This window comes from Oncorhynchus tshawytscha, linkage group LG04 (genome assembly GCF_018296145.1).
Source record: "Oncorhynchus tshawytscha isolate Ot180627B linkage group LG04, Otsh_v2.0, whole genome shotgun sequence".
Taxonomy (NCBI): Eukaryota; Metazoa; Chordata; class Actinopteri; order Salmoniformes; family Salmonidae; genus Oncorhynchus; species Oncorhynchus tshawytscha.
Window position 1 is genome coordinate 53,664,271 of NC_056432.1, and position 17,386 is coordinate 53,681,656.

The 17,386-nt window shown below is 40.9% G+C and overlaps 1 protein-coding gene across 2 annotated transcripts in view; it reads right to left on the reverse strand.

Moving 5' to 3' along the window:
- The window catches only part of LOC112248995 (leucine zipper protein 2), a 192,135-nt gene that overhangs the window by 20,594 nt on the left and 154,155 nt on the right, over window positions 1–17,386 (reverse strand). For both annotated transcript variants that reach the window (XM_024418523.2, XM_024418524.2), the window contains exon 7: window positions 8,127–8,189. In XM_024418523.2, the coding sequence (XP_024274291.2) occupies window positions 8,127–8,189 (63 nt within the window). The remainder of the gene's footprint in view (window positions 1–8,126; window positions 8,190–17,386) is intronic.

The following is a 17,386-nucleotide window of genomic DNA, read 5'->3' on the forward strand; positions in this document are numbered from 1 at the left end:
GGTGTACATAATACACATGCCACATCAGACTACAATTGAAAATGTACTAAAATATGTCCAGGGACGGCGTCAAGATTTTTTCATAAGGGTGCAGGATTTAAAAAAAGTCTACATAGATATGTTTCTTCTTATCATTTCAGAGATTTGGGAGGCTACTTATTACTCAACGTTTAGGGACCAGGGAGAAAATCATAGAACAGGGGAATGAATATTCCCATGCTAAAGGACATCGGTTTGACTGATTTTAAGGAAATGAAGGCTGTGAAAACGATCCAACGTGTTTCTGATAAGATTGCAGTTTGTCTTGGATGCATAATGTTATGTGATGGATCTTCCCCTCCCCCTTCCCCTCAGGAGACTGAAAGATTTGGCATGGGTCCCCAGATCCTCAAAAAGTTCTACAGCTGCACCATCGAGAACATCCTGACCGGTCGCATCACCGCCTGGTATGTCAACTGCTCAGCATTGGACCGTAAAGGCACTACAGAGGGTAGTGCGTACGGCCCAGTACATCACTGGGGCCAAGCTTCCTGCCATCCAGGTCCTCTATACTAGGCAGTGTCAGAGGAAGGCCACAAAAATTGTCAAAGACTCCAGTCACACAAGTCATAAACTGTTCTCTCTGCTACCGCACAGCAAGCGGTACCGGAGCGCCAAGTCTAGGTCCAAAAGGCTCCGATTCTACCCCCAATCCATAAGACTGCTAATTAATCAAATGGCCACCCGGACTATTTGCATTGACCCCCCTTTGTTTTTACACTGCTGCTACTTACTGTTTATAATCTTTACCCCTACCTACATGTAAAACTTACGTCAATTACCTCGACTAACCTGTACCCCCACACATTAACTCAGTAACGGTACCCCATGTATATAGACTCGTTATTGTTTTTTTATACTTTAAAAAAAAAAATTTACTTCAGTTTATTTCATTAATATTTTCTTAACTCTATTTTCTTAAAACTGTATTGTTTGTTATTAAGGGCTTGTAAGCATTTCACGGTAAGGTCTACCTACACCTGTTGTATTCGATTTGATTAAATATGTCTCCACTCCTGTTCCCGAGACAAAATTAACATTTGCAAGAAATAGTTCATTTTGCACAAGTTAATTTTATATTTGGCTACATGTGAGAGGTTGGCCTACAGTCATTGTACAGTTCAGTTACTATTCCATTCAATCCATCTTCCAGGTCTAACCCTTTTTGGTTTCAAGTAGAACCCTTTTGGATTCCAACTCTCTGTGGAAAAGGTTCTACATGGAAACCAAAAGAGTTCTACCTGGGACCAAAAATGTTTTTTAAACTTTAAGGTTCCATATAGCACCTTTTTCTTCTAAGAGTGTGTAACCTTTCTGAGTTGTCTAGTGTCTGAATGTATCCTGTAGTTTCCTGCTCTTGCCTAGATCATACAAGGATGCTTACACCTGATTTCATGTTTCAACTGTCATTGGCATTGTAAAGGCGCTTTGAACTGTCATAGTGGCTGGTTTTCATTTGAATAGGAATGCACCTGTGTTGTGTTGATTATGTGACAAGGTTGGTTTACACCCTCCTTTGTAGTACATTTACATGTTGGGTGTTGCATTAGCAACATTGTGTAAAAGTGAAATACTCAAATGCAGAGTGCTGCCGAGAACACTCAATTGATCCGATCAAATAGAAGAAATAGTCCTATTTTTTTTATTTGTCTTCACATGGTAAAAAAAAAAACCCAGAGGAAGTACACTCACAGAGACGTATAAGAAACACATACGCATTCCTCATTGTCCGATTTTGTTAGTCAAAATCTCAACTCAACTCAAATTTTTTTAGTGCAAGTTGCAAACGTACAAAGGCAGACATCTTGGCCGTTTTTTTTTGACAGGCAATCATCTCTGTTGTCCAGCATCCGTCAACAGAAAAACTATTGGCTAAATACATTTTGGTATAAAATATAATCTCTATGTGGCTGTACTATTGTCAAGTTGTTTCCAGGTGTCAGTGAGCGAGCAAGGTCATTAACTGCTGTGCCATCGAAGGCATCACTGAGATGTAGCAAGTCAGTCTTTTGAATGAGGCATTGCAGTAGTTTTTGTTTTGTTATTGCAGTGGGCTGCTTGCAGAGCACAGTCATGGACGGAACTGTAACTCAGAACGAACCGTTTGCACGGAAACCAAGGAATCAATTTACTCCGCTGAGGTATTTCTATATTATGGGGAAGTGAGACTATCACACAAAGCCATTTGTAGCTGTCCGACTGTGTTTGAGAGGGAAACCAAAGTAATAAAACTTTCCGAAGCACTTCTTTAATCACAGGTATAAAGGCTAGTATATAATTTCCCCATATCAAATGACAATTGAAAAGGCAGAGGTATTCATTGCTCCCGACACTAAATTGCTCTGAAGAAGATAGAGGAGAAAGTGGATACAGAAGTGCTTACAAATGGTTCAAAGCGGTCCTTTTCAAGGTAATTGGACAGAACATATAGAGGAATTCTAAAAGCTCTCATTTCAAATGGACTGTCTTACTATTATTAAACATCGCTGGTCAATATTCAGCCAGGGAAGAAATGGGGTTCTAAACACATCACCACAAACATACATGAGATGCTGGTAATGGTTCTTTCAGCAATGGTATGTAGCCTACAGTTAAATAACACGTGGGGTTATTGTAATGCTGTAAACATATCAGCTGTAGATGCAATGAAGGCTGTTTTCTTTATCCGTGGGCTATACAGACGCAATTTGAAAATGTCAATATACATTACCAGTCTAAAGTTTTAGAACACCTACTCATTCATGGGTTTCTTTATTTTACACATTGTAGAATAATAGTGAAGACATCGAAACTATGAATTAACACATATGGAATAATGTACTGTAGTAACCAAAAAAGTGTTTAAAAAAATCGAAATATATTTTATATTCGAGATTCTTCAAATAGCCACGCTTTGCCTTGATGACAGCTTTGCACACTTGGCATTCTCTCAACCAGCATCATGGAATGCATTTCAATTAACAGGTGTGCCTACATAAAAGTTCATTTGTGGCATTTTTTTCTCTCTTTATGCGTTTGAGCCAAACAGTTGTGTTGGGACAAGGTAGAGGGGTACACAGAAGATTGCCCTATTTGGTAAAAGACTAAGTCCATGTTATGGCAAGAACAGATCAAATAAGCAAAGAGAAACAACAGTCCAACATTACTTTAAGACATGAAGTTCAGTTCATTCGAAAAAATTCTAAAACTTTGAAAGTTACTTCAAGTGCAGTCACAAAAACCATCAAGAGCTGATGATGAAACTGGCTCTCATGAGGACCACCACAGAAATGGAAGACCCAGTTCATTATAGTTACCAGAAATTGCAGCCCAAAATAAATGCTTCACAAAGTTCAAGTAACAGACACATCTCACCATCAACTGTTCAGAGGAGACTGTGTGAATCAGACCTTCATGGTCAATTTACTGCAAAGACATCACTACTAAAGGACACCAATAAGAAGAAGAGACTTGCTTGGGCCAAGAAGCACGACCTAAAGTATGTTCTGGGAACTTTCACAGAACCAATTTTGGTTTGCTGGGAAGGCTCTCCCATTGAAACCTGTCACGCCCTGATCTGTTTCACCTGTCCTTGTGATTGTCTCCATCCTCTCCAGGTGTCGCTTAATTTCCCCAGTGCATTTATCCCTGTGTTTCCTGTCTCTCTGTGCCAGTTCGTCTTATATGTTCCAGTCAACCAGTGGGTTTTCCGCCATGCGCCTGCTTTCAGATTATCTTTTACTAGTCCTCCCGGTTTTGACCTTTGCTTGTTTTTCTGGACTTCATTCCTGCCTGCCATAACCTTGAGCCTGCCTGCCATTCTGTACCTCTGGAACTCTGAACTGGTTTTGACCTTTTGCCTGTCCACGACCATTCTCTTGCCTAACCCTTTTGGATTGTTAATAAACATCTTGGACTCTAACCATCTGCCTCCTATGTCTGCATCTGGGTCTCGCCTTGTGCCCTTACAGAAACCCTGCAGGTATCATCAAATTAAAATTGTTCTGAAGATGCCAGGTTTTTTTCTGCCTGGATATACTGTAACTTTTATTTTAATGCCTAGATAAATATGCACACTCTTCTAATCCTGGCAGGGAAGCCATGACTTTATAACTCTCTATAATACACTCAGATGTGGCATGTAGAAGATTCTCCCTTTTGTGACATCTTTAATATACACAACTCAACATGTATACAGTTGAAGTCGGAATTTTACATACACCTTAGCCAAATACATTTAAACTCAGTTTTTCACATTTTCTGACATTTAATCTGAGTAAAAAATCCCCGTTTTAGGTCAGTTAGGATCACCACTTTATTTTAAGAATGTGAAATGTCAGAATAATAGCAGAGAATCTTTTATTTCTTTCATCACATTCCCAGTGGGTCAGAAGTTTACATACACTCAATTGGTATTTGGTAGCATTGCCTTTTAAATTGTTTACGTTGGGTCAAATGTTTAGGGTAGCCTTCCACAAGCTTCCCACAATAAATTGGGTGAATTTTGGCCCATTCCTCCTGACAGAGCTAGTGTAACTGAGTCAGGTTTGTAGGCCTCCTTGCTCGCACATGCTTTTTCAGTTCTGACCGCAAATGTTCTATAGGATTGAGGTCAGGGCTTTGTGATGGCCACTCCAATACCTTGACTTTGTTGTCCTTAAGCCATTTTGCCACAACTTTGGAAGTATGCTCGGGGTCATTGTCCATTTGAAATACCCATTTGCGACCAAGCTTTAACTTCCTGACTGATGTCTTGAGATGTTGCTTCAATATATCTACATATTTTCCTCCCTCATGACGCCATATATTTTGTGAATCGCACCAGTCCCTCCTGCAGGAAAGCACCCCCACAGCATGATGCTGCCACCCCCGTGCTTCATGGTTGGGATGGTGTTCTTCGGCTTGCAAGCCTCCCCCTTTTTTCCTCCAAACATAACGATGGTCATTATGGCCAAACAGTTCTATTTTTGTTTCCTCAGACTAGAAGACATTTCTCCAAAAAGTACCATCTTAGTCCCCATGTGCAAACCGTAGTCTGGCTTTTTTTGTGGCGGTTTTGGGGTAGTGGCTTCTTCCTTGCTGAGCGGCCTTTCAGGTTATGTCGATATAGGACTCATTTTACTGTGGATATAGATACTTTTGTATCTCTTTCCTCCAGCATCTTAACAAGGTCCTTTGCTGTTGCTCTCTGAATAATTTTCACTTTTCGCACCAAAGTACGTTCATCTCTAGGAGACAGAACGCGTCTCCTTCCTGAGAGGTATGACGGCTGCGTGATCCCATGGTGTTTATACTTGCATACTATTGTTTTTACAGATGAGTGTGGTACCTTCAGGCGTTTGGAAATTGCTCCCAAGGATCAACCAGACTTGTGGAGGTCTAAACTTGTTTTTCTGAGGTCTTGCCTGATTTCTTTCGATTTTCCCATGATGTCAAGCAAAGAGGCACTGAGTTGGAAGGTAGGTCTTGAAATACATCCACAGGTATACCTCCAATTGACTCAAATGTTGTCAATTAGCCTATCTGAAGCTTCTAAAGCCATGATGACGTTTTCTGGAATTTTCCAAGCTGTTTAAAGGCACAGTCAACTTAGTGTATGTTAACTTCTGACCCACTGGAATCGTGATACAGTGAATTATAAGTTAAATAATCTGTCTGTAAACAATTGTTGGAAAAATTACTTGTGTCATGCACAAAGTAGATGTCCGAACCGACTTGCCAAAACTATAATTTGTGGAGTGGTTGAAAAACAAGTTTTAATGACTCCAATCTAAGTGTATGTAAACTTCCGACTTCAACTGTAGTTTGTTGATAGTATGACCATCTGCAGAGCATTTACAGATGGAAAATCTGGACTATCCAAATACATGCACACATATGAAACATTGTAGGATCATCCAGACAACTAGACAGTTTTTGTATTTTGGGAACATATCTTTTGTGATGTCCCAACAATGTTCCCACCAGACTGTTCCCGCAACCTAATGAAACGTCCTGGGAACCTTTAAAGAGCAGGTTAAATGTCTTATAAGAACATTCTTGCAACATCAGGCAAATGTTTTACACAAACATTCTATAAACATCACCACGAATGGACAGTTTTTGTGTTATGAGAACATTTGCCACGACCCAACGAATATTCTGGGAACTTTCACTGAACCAATTTTGGTTTGCTGGAAAAACATTAGTGGTACATTGTGTTATTACATTATTTGGAAACCTAATAAATGTTACTCTCTGAATGTTTTGAATTTATTTTTAGATGTTATCATCCTAATGTTAGATAAAACCCTAACTAGAACTTATGGGAATCTTAGCTAATGTTCAGGGAATGTTTCCGGTTTGTTGGGTTACTCTTGGAAGCAAACCGTGAAAATGAGCCACACAATCAGAATGGTGTCTTCTCATCAGTTAGAATAAAATGCTATCATATATGAATCAAGTGAAGGTTTAGCAATAAAAGTATTTTTAGATTTGTACATAAAAATGCCCAACACTTGTATCTTTGATTTTACGAGGTGGAAAATAATGGTTGGCCATGTTTGTTGAGAAGAAATAGAGGTATATATGTTATGATTACTGCAAAAATCGCTGCAGTTATATAATAGTCACATCCAGGAGCTTATTGGTAAAGTCATCCATACCTACATTGAATGATTATGACCAATAGCTGACCTCAGCATCACCACTGCAAAGCTGAAAAAATATAAAGTCCGTGTCTACCTCTTACTTTCCGTTGAAGTGAATACATTTGGTCAGGTCTTACACATCACTGCCAGTTCCGATTGCTCACTGTGCCTCATTTGACTAAACAGGAACTGAAAACTGGAATTAAATCAAATTAGCCTCTTTTGCCTACTATATCATCTGCATTTAATCTTCTAAAACCCATTTTTTAGGATGTAGAGTTGGAAAAATTCAGGGAGCTTGAAAAATAAGGTTGTTCTGGATGAGCAACCCTGAGAGATTTGGTGACAACAATTTACAACCTGTGACACGATCCCCGCAAAAAAAGTCCATGCATCCTTGAGATTGAAATGTCGAGAGGCACAACTGGACAATATATTCAGACAATTTGCTATAGGAAGTATTAAACCCAGTGGGGAGGATTGAGCCCTTTTCTAGCCACTGTCATTATTCCATCTGACAGAGCTTAAAAAATGACAGATCTGAGGGATCATATCTTGCATTTATTAAATGGTATTAGGAGGCACTGTGGCAGCACTGAGACACTGTGGCAGAAACTGACATTTCTCGACCCAGCCCTCCAAACAAGAACTGAAAGGTCAGCCTATGTCCCCGTATATATGCCAATGATTATTACATGAATTCTTAGATACAAAAAAACAACACTTATTAAAAAGGTCAATTCTTCCAATTAGAATGGGATTATAATGTGTAGTTGTGTGTAACCATATAGTTTACTTTATGTGATAGACTTATGGATGTTCTTCACTGCTGGGGGGTACATTTTATTGTAGTTGGTTTATCGTCTTCATGGATTGCTTAAGGATTCAATTATATATTTAACACCATATATTGATTTATGCATAATACTTTCAAGGAATTTGTGGTAATTCAGCATAGATCTGACTTCCCTTTCAACAATATCTCAGAAAAGGTTTGGCATTGGGTAATGTACTTATTGGTAACGGTTGTTGCAGCTATAACATCCTTCATGCTGCAAGTGTGGAAACAGATGCAACACATGACGTATGTATTTCTGGAAAGGGGCTTGTTCACTTTGGGATGTGACAACAGTGTAAGCAATATGTGTCATGTCAGTGACCATAGGAGTTGACGAGACAGCACCAACAGATCTAGAAACTGCATGCTATCTGTCCAAAGCTGTAAATAATCATGAAACCAAAGGAAACCTTCCAGGGTGGCAATAGAATAATGCACGTTGCACTGACTACAGTATAAGAGGGACAAGAAATGGTGCAAAAGCCTGTGAGCCCTCTGTGTACTGGCCATCCCTTCCAATGGGGACTTACTAATTAAGCCAAGTGCCCCCGGATAGGATCATCTTTTCAAGGTGGGCTGGAGCACCTGTTTACTCCTGGTCTGGAACCATAATAAAGCAGCCCACTTCACTTTGCGCTTACCTTGAAAATTAAATCCTTTTTCCCGTACCGCAGCTCTTTCAGTTGAGCCTGGATTTTTTTGGACTGCAAGGAGAAGATAAGAAAATAAGTGTTAGCTTATTCAAATAGTGAAATTGGTTTTAGATCACGTAGCAGGATTTTGCCCGGCTGCAGCAGAGCACTCCTTTGTGCGTGTTCTTTGGGCAAAGCTCCAGCTCAAAGGAGGGACCTACAGAGAGCAAGAAAATGTAAAATCTCCCATTCAGTGAACTGCAAAGCCCACACAATGATTCAGTCCTGCACTGGCTACTTGCCCACTGTCTAAAGCCCTATTCTCACTCCCACTTCACTTCACTCCACACAACCACTACCACACATACAGTTCCCTGGTAGCATCTCTCTCGTCTCGATGGCCACACACACTCACACATACAGACACAAACACACAGAGCTCAGACAGTCTGCAAAATGCATGTCTTTCCCTGGCCTCCGATCATAACTGCAGCACACGCGTGCACAAACACACACAGTGCCCAGCTCTCCCTGACATTACTATGGTTACACATCAGTAAGCTCATGGAAGCACATGGGGGTTGGCTCCCTGATGCTGGAGATACAGTCAGTCCTCTCAGTCCTTTTGGAACCTTTGTACCAGTGAGAGTTTAACAGCTGTTTACATCCCCCCGGGGAAGTAACTTCTTTAAACATAAGGTGGATAACATGAAAGGTAGAAATGCCTATTTTAAATGAATACATAAAAAACCCAAGTTTAAAAGAATACATAAAAAGGTGAGAGTGAAATTAGGTTATAGACAGATCAAAATTTACGAGGGGGTGGTGTGGTCCAAAATAGGGGAGAATTGTCAAACTTTTCTTTCTGCTTTAGGGAGTGTTGTGTGCTTTTTTGGGGTTCAGGGGGAGGGTAGTGTGTTTTTCCCCAGCTTTACTTTTGCTCTTCTGCTCGTATTTTCCCTATAAACAATGGCTTGACTTACTTTCGATATTACCCTAATCAAGTTTAGAAACATTTGTGAAGGTTTGGTATGGTGTGGCTATTATTAAGCTTAAGCTACTGCAGGCCTATGATATGAAGGCAGTACGTCCCAGCGCTCCAACTGACAGATGAACTGTTTCAGGACTATCAGAGTTATTCCGATAATCTAGCAATATAATGCTCATCTTTTTACAAAATATTTGGATATAAAATGTACAAATTACCCTCCATCTATAGGTCTATATCTGAATAGTAGCCATCTGACATAAAGAAATGCATGTCGGTGTCGTAGCATGCCAACGGCATATCTCTATCTCTCCGGGGATAGGCTTAAGCTTCTCTTCCTTTATATAGGCCATATACAGTAGCAGTCAAAAGTTTGGACACACCTACTCATTCAAATGTTTTTCTTTAAAAGAAAACTATTTTCTACATTGTAGAATAAGAGTGAAGACATCAAAATTATGAAATAACACATGGAATCATGGAGTAACCAAAAAAGTGTGAAACAAATAATAGATTTTAGCTTCTTCAAATTAGCCACCCTTTGTCTTGATGACAGCTTTGTACACTCTTGGCTTTCTCTCAACCATCTTCACTTGGAATGTTTTTACAACAGTCTTGAAGGAGTTCCCACATATGCTGAGCACTTGTTGGCTGCTTTTCCTTCACTCTGTGGTCCAACTCATCCCAAACCATCTCAATTGGGTTGAGGTCAGGTGATTGTGGAGGCCAGGTCATCTGATGCAGCACCTCATCACTCTCCATCTTGGTCAAATAGCCCTTACACAGCCTAGAGGTGTGTTTGGTCATTGTCCTGTTGAAAAACAAATGATAGTCCCACGAAGCGCAAATCAGAAGTGATAGCGTATTAAGGCAAAGGGTGGCTACTTTGAAGAATCTTTGAAAAATGAAAGGAAAGCCGCACACTCTAGGAGCTCAGATGCAATCATTTAATAAACTAATATCCAACATTTCAACAGATAAGCTGTCTTCATCAGGGTATAATGACAAACACTGCGGGGTGACTAGTTTATATAGTGTCAAAGGACACACACCGGTGTCTGTAATCATGGCTGGGTGTGGCCTGATATCATTGGTTAATTCTCATATATTAAAATAGCATACAAAAAACATAAATGGATAGCATACGATCATAGATACAATTTGGCTACATAGGCACACAAACATTTACAACAGCAAAATCACAATAATCACAAGAAAGGCTTCAGATCAAAGTCTGAAGGGAGCAAGTGTCTTTAAATTAAAGATCCAGGCAGCCTCTCGTTTTAACAATAAATTGTCAAGGTCACCCCCTCCCCCAGGGAGGGTGACATGTTTGATGCCAATATAACGTAGGAACAAAATCGAGTGGTTGGCTTCCAAAAAGTGGACCGCAACAGGGTAAGTCGAGTTTCTGCACCTAATGGTGCTACGATGCGCTGAGATTTGTACTTTTAATTCGCCCTTTGTTTTACCCAACATAATTTGTACTTTGAAGAATCTAAAATCTATTTAGATTTTTTCCCACACTTTTTTGGTTCATACATGATTCCATATGTGTTATTTATTCCCAGTCACTTTTGTATATACTGTACTCATTCTTTTAACTGACAAATACAATCAATCACTCAATCAATCCAAACTGTACAGTGATAAAATGGAAAAACACATTGGTTACAAAACATCAGTTTTGTGCCCAAAATTGGTATGCTTTGTTTATTGGTTGTGTGGTGCATTGGCACAGAAACCTGTTGGTGGAAAATTTGTTACCTATATTTTATAGAATTATAAATATGGCATCAAAATATTGAAAATCTGATTTCCCCCTAGTTGATCATTCTCTGCAGCCGGCTCTGATCATACTGTAATGAAACAGGCAGGGAGAGTGAGCTTGTCTGTGGTGGTCGGCAAACCTTCAACCTTCTGGCCAGTAGCCCTCCATAGCATCGACTGTGCCACAAAATATTGTGCCACAAAAGTGGCAAACTTGAGATCCCCTTTATTAACACAGGGTCGCTACAGCTACTGCTATTTGAGGTCATAAACATTATTTTGAGTTTATTCTATGAGGGGGGAGGGTGTTACATGTATTTGACAGTACAAGGGATGGGAAGTGTGAAAATATTTTTTACTGTGGTGAGGGGGGTGCATCTTCAAGTTTGTTTCGACTTGAATGAACTGGGCACTGAGTGTCACAAGTGAGTGCCCCCCCCCACAAAAAAAAGTGGAATTGTTATCAAAAGAAATGGGTTCTCACATTTTCCTAGTGGTAAAAAGAACATTAGAAAGTAATATGTATCTTTTTGATTGAGCACTGTTGAAATGGTAACCCAAGCACAGTTAACTTGTCACTGGTCTTAGATGTTATATCACTTGCATGATCGTTATTAACAACCAATGTTGTTAATCCATTTTGTAACATGTCAAAAAGTGCATGAGCTCACTCAACCCATGGCAACGAAACAGCTATATGGTTTATGAGTACTATAAAACAAATTATGAGTTTCTTTATCTTATTATCCCTATTCCCACAGCAGTTGGGACATCCCAAGACAGCCACGTCGCATCCATTTAACGCTCATATATCCTGAGATCTCCCATAAAATATAGAGGTTAAATAAATATCTGAGCAACTTTCGAACAACTCCATTCTGGCAAGCTCTATTTTCTATCACAGGTTGATGTTTATTGTCATGAATCTTCCCCTGGAGGCAGAACTGAGCGATTTCTACTAGATGGGCCAACTGCAAAGTCAAAATAGGCTATATCGTAAAAATTCACGAAAACAAAAAGGTAAGGTTAGGCTTAGGCATTAGGGTTAGGGTTAGGTTTAGATTGTATGACTTTGTGGCTGTGCCAGCCAGTGACCACTATACAGGGCTGCCTCCAGGATGACATTCATGGCAATAAATGCCCACCTGCATTTTCTACCAGGGTTCATTAAACTTGTTTAGGTGCGAGCTGATCATAAAGTTAAATGTGCCTGAAACGAATGAATTTGGATCAAGAAAGTGGAGTGGAGCAATAAGTGGAGCAATATTAACTGGTGCATTTTGTTATCCTAACAAAATACTCAAGCGTTGGCTCACTAACTGCTGTATTCAAATCTAAAGTCAAGGTTGGGATTCACTTGCTTTGAGAGGGACAAGTAAGCTATGAATGGGTCATGCCAATATGCAGATGAGGAAATCATGACCACTATGGGTAAGCAATGAGAGAATCAGAAGCACTTTTATTCGCCAAGTACATTTACACATACACAGAATTTGCCTTGGTGAGAAGGTGCTGTCGGCCATAGACAATTTACAAACAGAATAAAGACAACATAGACATCATACAGAATATAGGATATCGGAACATTAACCATAAAACTCCGGGGTTTAGGCTGATTAGTGGGAATGTACAATTTACAGAGGGGATATGTCTAAGGTACATTCAGAAAGTATTCAGACCCCTTGACATTTTCCACATTTTGTTACGTTACAGCCTTTTTCTAAAACGGATATAATATTTTTTCCCCCTAATCAATTTACACACAATACCCCATAATGTCATTATGGGGTATTGAGTGTAGATTGATGAGGAACATTTTTTATTTTATCCATTTTAGAATAAGGCTGTAACAAAATGTGGAAAAAGTCAATGGGGTCTGAATACTTTCCGAATGCACTGTAAATAAGCAGAGGAAAGGATGCTACCATGGTAAATATATACAGTGCATATACAGTGTTGTGCCGCGGTGTACATAGTGCAAATGCACTATAGTAGTATAGTGCAGATTACTATTTGAGGTCATTGATGACAAGGCGCAGTAATCGGCCCAATGCAAAGTCACTTAATCCCTATGAGCCCGATGGCTAGTTGATGAGGGCCACAGCATGGGGAAAGAAACTGTTCAGGTGGTAGGCGGTTTTGGTCTTGATTGACCTAAGCCGTCCGCCAGAGCGGAGTCTTGGAAATATGGGGTGTCCGGGGTGAGTGATGATCTTACCTGTACGCTTCCTTGTCCTGTAGGCAGTGGTGGAAAAAGTACCCAATTGTCATACTTGAGTAAAAGTATAGATACCTTAATAGAAAATTATTCAAGTAAAAGTGAAAGTCACCCAGTAAAATACTACTTGAGTAAAAGTCTAAAAGTATTTGGTTTTAAATATGCTTATGTATCAAAAGTAAATGTAATTGCTAAAATATACTTAAGTATCAAAAGGAAAAGTATAAATAATTTCAAATTACTTCAATTAAGCAAAGCAGATGGCACCATTTATTTGTTTTTAAAATATAGTGATAGCCAAGGGCACACTCCAACACTGAGACATTATTTATAAAAGATTTTTGTTTAGTGAGTCCACCAGAACATAGGCAGTAGGGATGACCACGTGTTCTCTTGATAAGTGCGTGATAAGTGCGTGAGGTTGCCGTTGCAGCTGGCAGACACAGATCCAAACCAGAAGGTGATAGAAGAGGTGAGGATGGACTTAATGATGGACGTAGAACCAAACCAGAATTGTCTGAGAGAGTTTTGGTTCTCAGCTGGTGCAGATAGTACATCCTCTGTCGAGCCTTCTTGGTCATTACTGTGATGTTGTATTCCTACTTGAGGTTGTGGGGGATAATGGTTCCCAGGAATTTGAATGACTTGGCCGTGCTGACAGCTGAGCCATCAATCTAGAGGGGGAAGACCCTCATTGTACCTGCCTGTATTATACTTATAATAAAATATTTATTCTATTCTACTGAGCCATTTACTTTATGTATTCTTATCTTCTATTATTTCTTATTGTCATGAAGGAACCTGCAAGTAAGCATTTCGTTGGACGGTGTATACCATCTGTATCCCGTACAAACAACTAATTAAACTTGAGAGATGGTGGGGGTCATTTCCTGTAGTCAACCACCATCTCCATGGTTTTGACTGTGTTGAGTTCTATGTTGTTGCGACTGAACAAGGTCACTTGACGGTCAACCTCTCCATGGTACTTGGACTCATCGCTGTCGGAGTTGAGATTGACCAGGGTACTGTCATCAGCAAACTTGAGTAGTTTGACAGTGCGTTGTTGGAGGTATTCTTTTTGTTCTTTTATTAGGATCCCCATTAGCTGTTGCAAAAGCAGCAGCTACTCTTCCTGGGGTCCACACATAACATGAAACATAATACAGAATGACATCATACAGAACCGCAATGGACAACAACAGCTCAAGGACAGAAAGGGGCAGTCATTGGTGTAGAGTGAGTAGAGGAGTGGGGAGTGGGGAGCGCATGCAATTCTGCGGCACCCCCGTATGTGAACACCGCTTGAAATTAGTGGATTCGGCTATTTCAGCCACACCAGCTGCTGACAGGTGTATAAAATAGAGCACACAGTCATGCAATCTCCATAGACAAACATTGGCAGTAGAATGGCCTTACTGAAGAGATGAGTGACTTTCAACGTGGAGCCACTAAGATTACCATGTTTAATGCCAAGCGTCAGCTGGAGTGGTGTAAAGCTCGCCGCCATTGGACTCTAGAGCAGTGGAAACACGTTCCCTGGAGTGATGAATCACACTTCACCATCTGGCAGTCTGACGAACTAATCTGGGTTTGGCGGATGCCAGGAGAACGCTATCTGCCCCAATGCATAGTGCCAACTGTAAAGTTTGGTGAAGGAGGAATAATGGTCTGGGGACGTTTTTCATGGTTCGAGCTAGGCCCCCTTAGTTCCAAAATCAAATCAAATGATATTTGTCACATGATCCGAATACAACATGTGTAGACTTTACCATGCCGTGAAATGATAACCTACAAGCCTTAACCAACAATGCAGTTTTAAGAAAATAAAAGTTAAGAAAATATGAACAAAATAAAGTAAAAAGTAACACAATAAAATAACAATAACGAGGCTATATAATAACGAGGGTACCGGTACTGAGTCAATGTGCTGGGGTACAGGTTAGTCGAGGTAATTGAGGTAATATGTAAATGTAGGTAGGGGTAAAGCGACTATGCAGATAATAAACAGCATGTAGCAGTGGGGGGGTCAATGCAAATAGTCCTGGTGGCCATCTGATTAATTGTTCAGCAGTCTGGAGTAGAAGCTGTTAAAGAGACTTTTGGACCTAGAATTGGCGAGAACACTCTAGAACAGTCTATGACTTGGGTGGCTGGAGTCTTTGACCATTTTTGGGGCCTCCCTCTGACACCTCCCAGTATAGAGGTCCTGGATGGCAGGAAGCTTGGCCTCAGTGATATACTGGGCCGTACGCACTACCCTCTGTAGCACCTTATGGTATGATGACGAGCAGTTGACATACCAGGTGGCGATGCAACCGGTCAGGATGCTCTCGATGGTGCAGCTGTGGAACTTTTTGATGATCTGGGGACCCATGCCAAATCTTTTCAGCCTCCTGAGGGGAATAGGCATTGTCGTTCCCTCTTCACGACTGTCTTTGTGTGTTTGGACCATGATAGTTCGTTGGTGATGTGGACACCAAGGAACTTGAAGCTCTCGACCTGCTCCACTACAGCCGCATCGAAGTGAAAGAGGGTGTGTTTGGCCCTCCTTTTCCTGTAGTCCAAGATCAGCTCCTTTGTCCTGCTCACGTTGAGCGAGAGGTTGTTGTCCTGGCACCACACTGCCAGGTCTCTGACCTCCTCTCTATAGGCTGTCTATTAATTGTCAGTGATCAGGCCTACCACCGTTGTGTCGTGCTAGGCCACACAGTCGTGGTAGTACAGGGAGTACAGGAGGGAACTAAGCACGCACCCCTGAGGGGCCCCCGTGTTGAGGATCAGCGTGGCAGATGTGTTGATGCCTACCCATACCAACTGGGGCCGGCCAGTCAGGAAGCCCAGTCAGGAAGTCCAGTTGCAGAGTCCCAGGGTCCTTAGCTTTGTGATGAGCTTTGTGGGCACTATGGTGTTGAACGCTGAGCTGCAGTCTATGACCAGAATTCTCACATAGGTGAGGTAGGTAAGGGCAGTGTGGAGTGCAATTGAGATGGTGTCATCTGTGGATCTGTTGTGGCGGTATGTGAATTGGAGTGGGTCTAGGGTTTCTGGGACAGTGTTGATGTCAGTGAATGCACTTTCCAGTTAGTCTGCGCATGCTCTGAGTACACGTCCTGGTAATGCTCTCGTGCATGCTTCAGTGTTGCTTGCCTCGAAGCGAGAATAAAAAGCATTTAGCGTGTCTGGTAGGCTCACGTCACTGGTCAGCTCCTGGCTGTGTATCCTTTTGTTGTCCGTAATAGTATGCAAGCCCTGCCACATGTGAAGGGAAATCTTAACGCTACAGCATACAATAACATTCTAGACAATTACGGGTTTCCAACTTTGTGGCAACAGTTTGGGGAAGGCCTTTTCCTGTTTAAGCATGACACTGCCCTTGTGCACAAAGCAAGGTCCATACAGAAATGGTTTGTCGAGATCAATGTGGAAGAACTTGACTGGCCTGCAAAGAGCCATGACCTCAACCCTATCAAAAAGCTTAGGGATGAATTGGAACGCTGTGCCCGACCTCACTAATGCTCTTGTGGCTGAATGGACGTAAGTCCCTGAAGCAGTGTTCCAACATCTAGTGGAGGCTCTTATAGCAGCAAAGGGGGGACCAACTCCATACAAATGCTCATAATTTTGGAATGAGATGTTCGAAAAAAGCAGGTGTCCACATACTTTTGGTCATGTAGGGTACGTTCAGCTGAGTGGCCATTAAAAGTGGCCAATGACCAGCAGGATCAAGATGATAGAACGTGTATTCGTCAAGCTCTGAAGGGTTTTGGTTTCTCTTCAGTGAACATGTCACTGAGGGAAAGGGTATTTGTGTTACACCTCCATCAAATGACTAGAGAAAGTGCTGCTGGTACTTGAAAAAACTTTGCCTTTTTTTTAATAGACAAAAATATACAAATTTAGAGCAGCCAAATTGCACAGAACATAAAGTCTTGTGTTTTTCATCGTCAGCATCCTCGAAAAGCCTTGTATGTCCATATTTGGCGATTTATTTCATTTTTACATAGATTGAAATTAATCATTCCCCCTCCATGTACTGTGAAAACTACATGACTCTAGGACCAATCAAAGTCATTCAAAATATCTTGGAAACCTACATGACTACACCACTGCTTTTTTAATTGCTGAAAAGTTAACTGTTTTGGAGTACAAAGTTATCCAAGGCACCAACAGTTGTTTTTGCTGGGTGGGTTGTTCTAAGGGAGCGTGTGTGCAGGAGAAATTCAGCCACATGGGGTACAATTAAAGTTCAACAAAAAGTGGTTATTTATTATTAAAGCCAAACGTTTTCGTCAG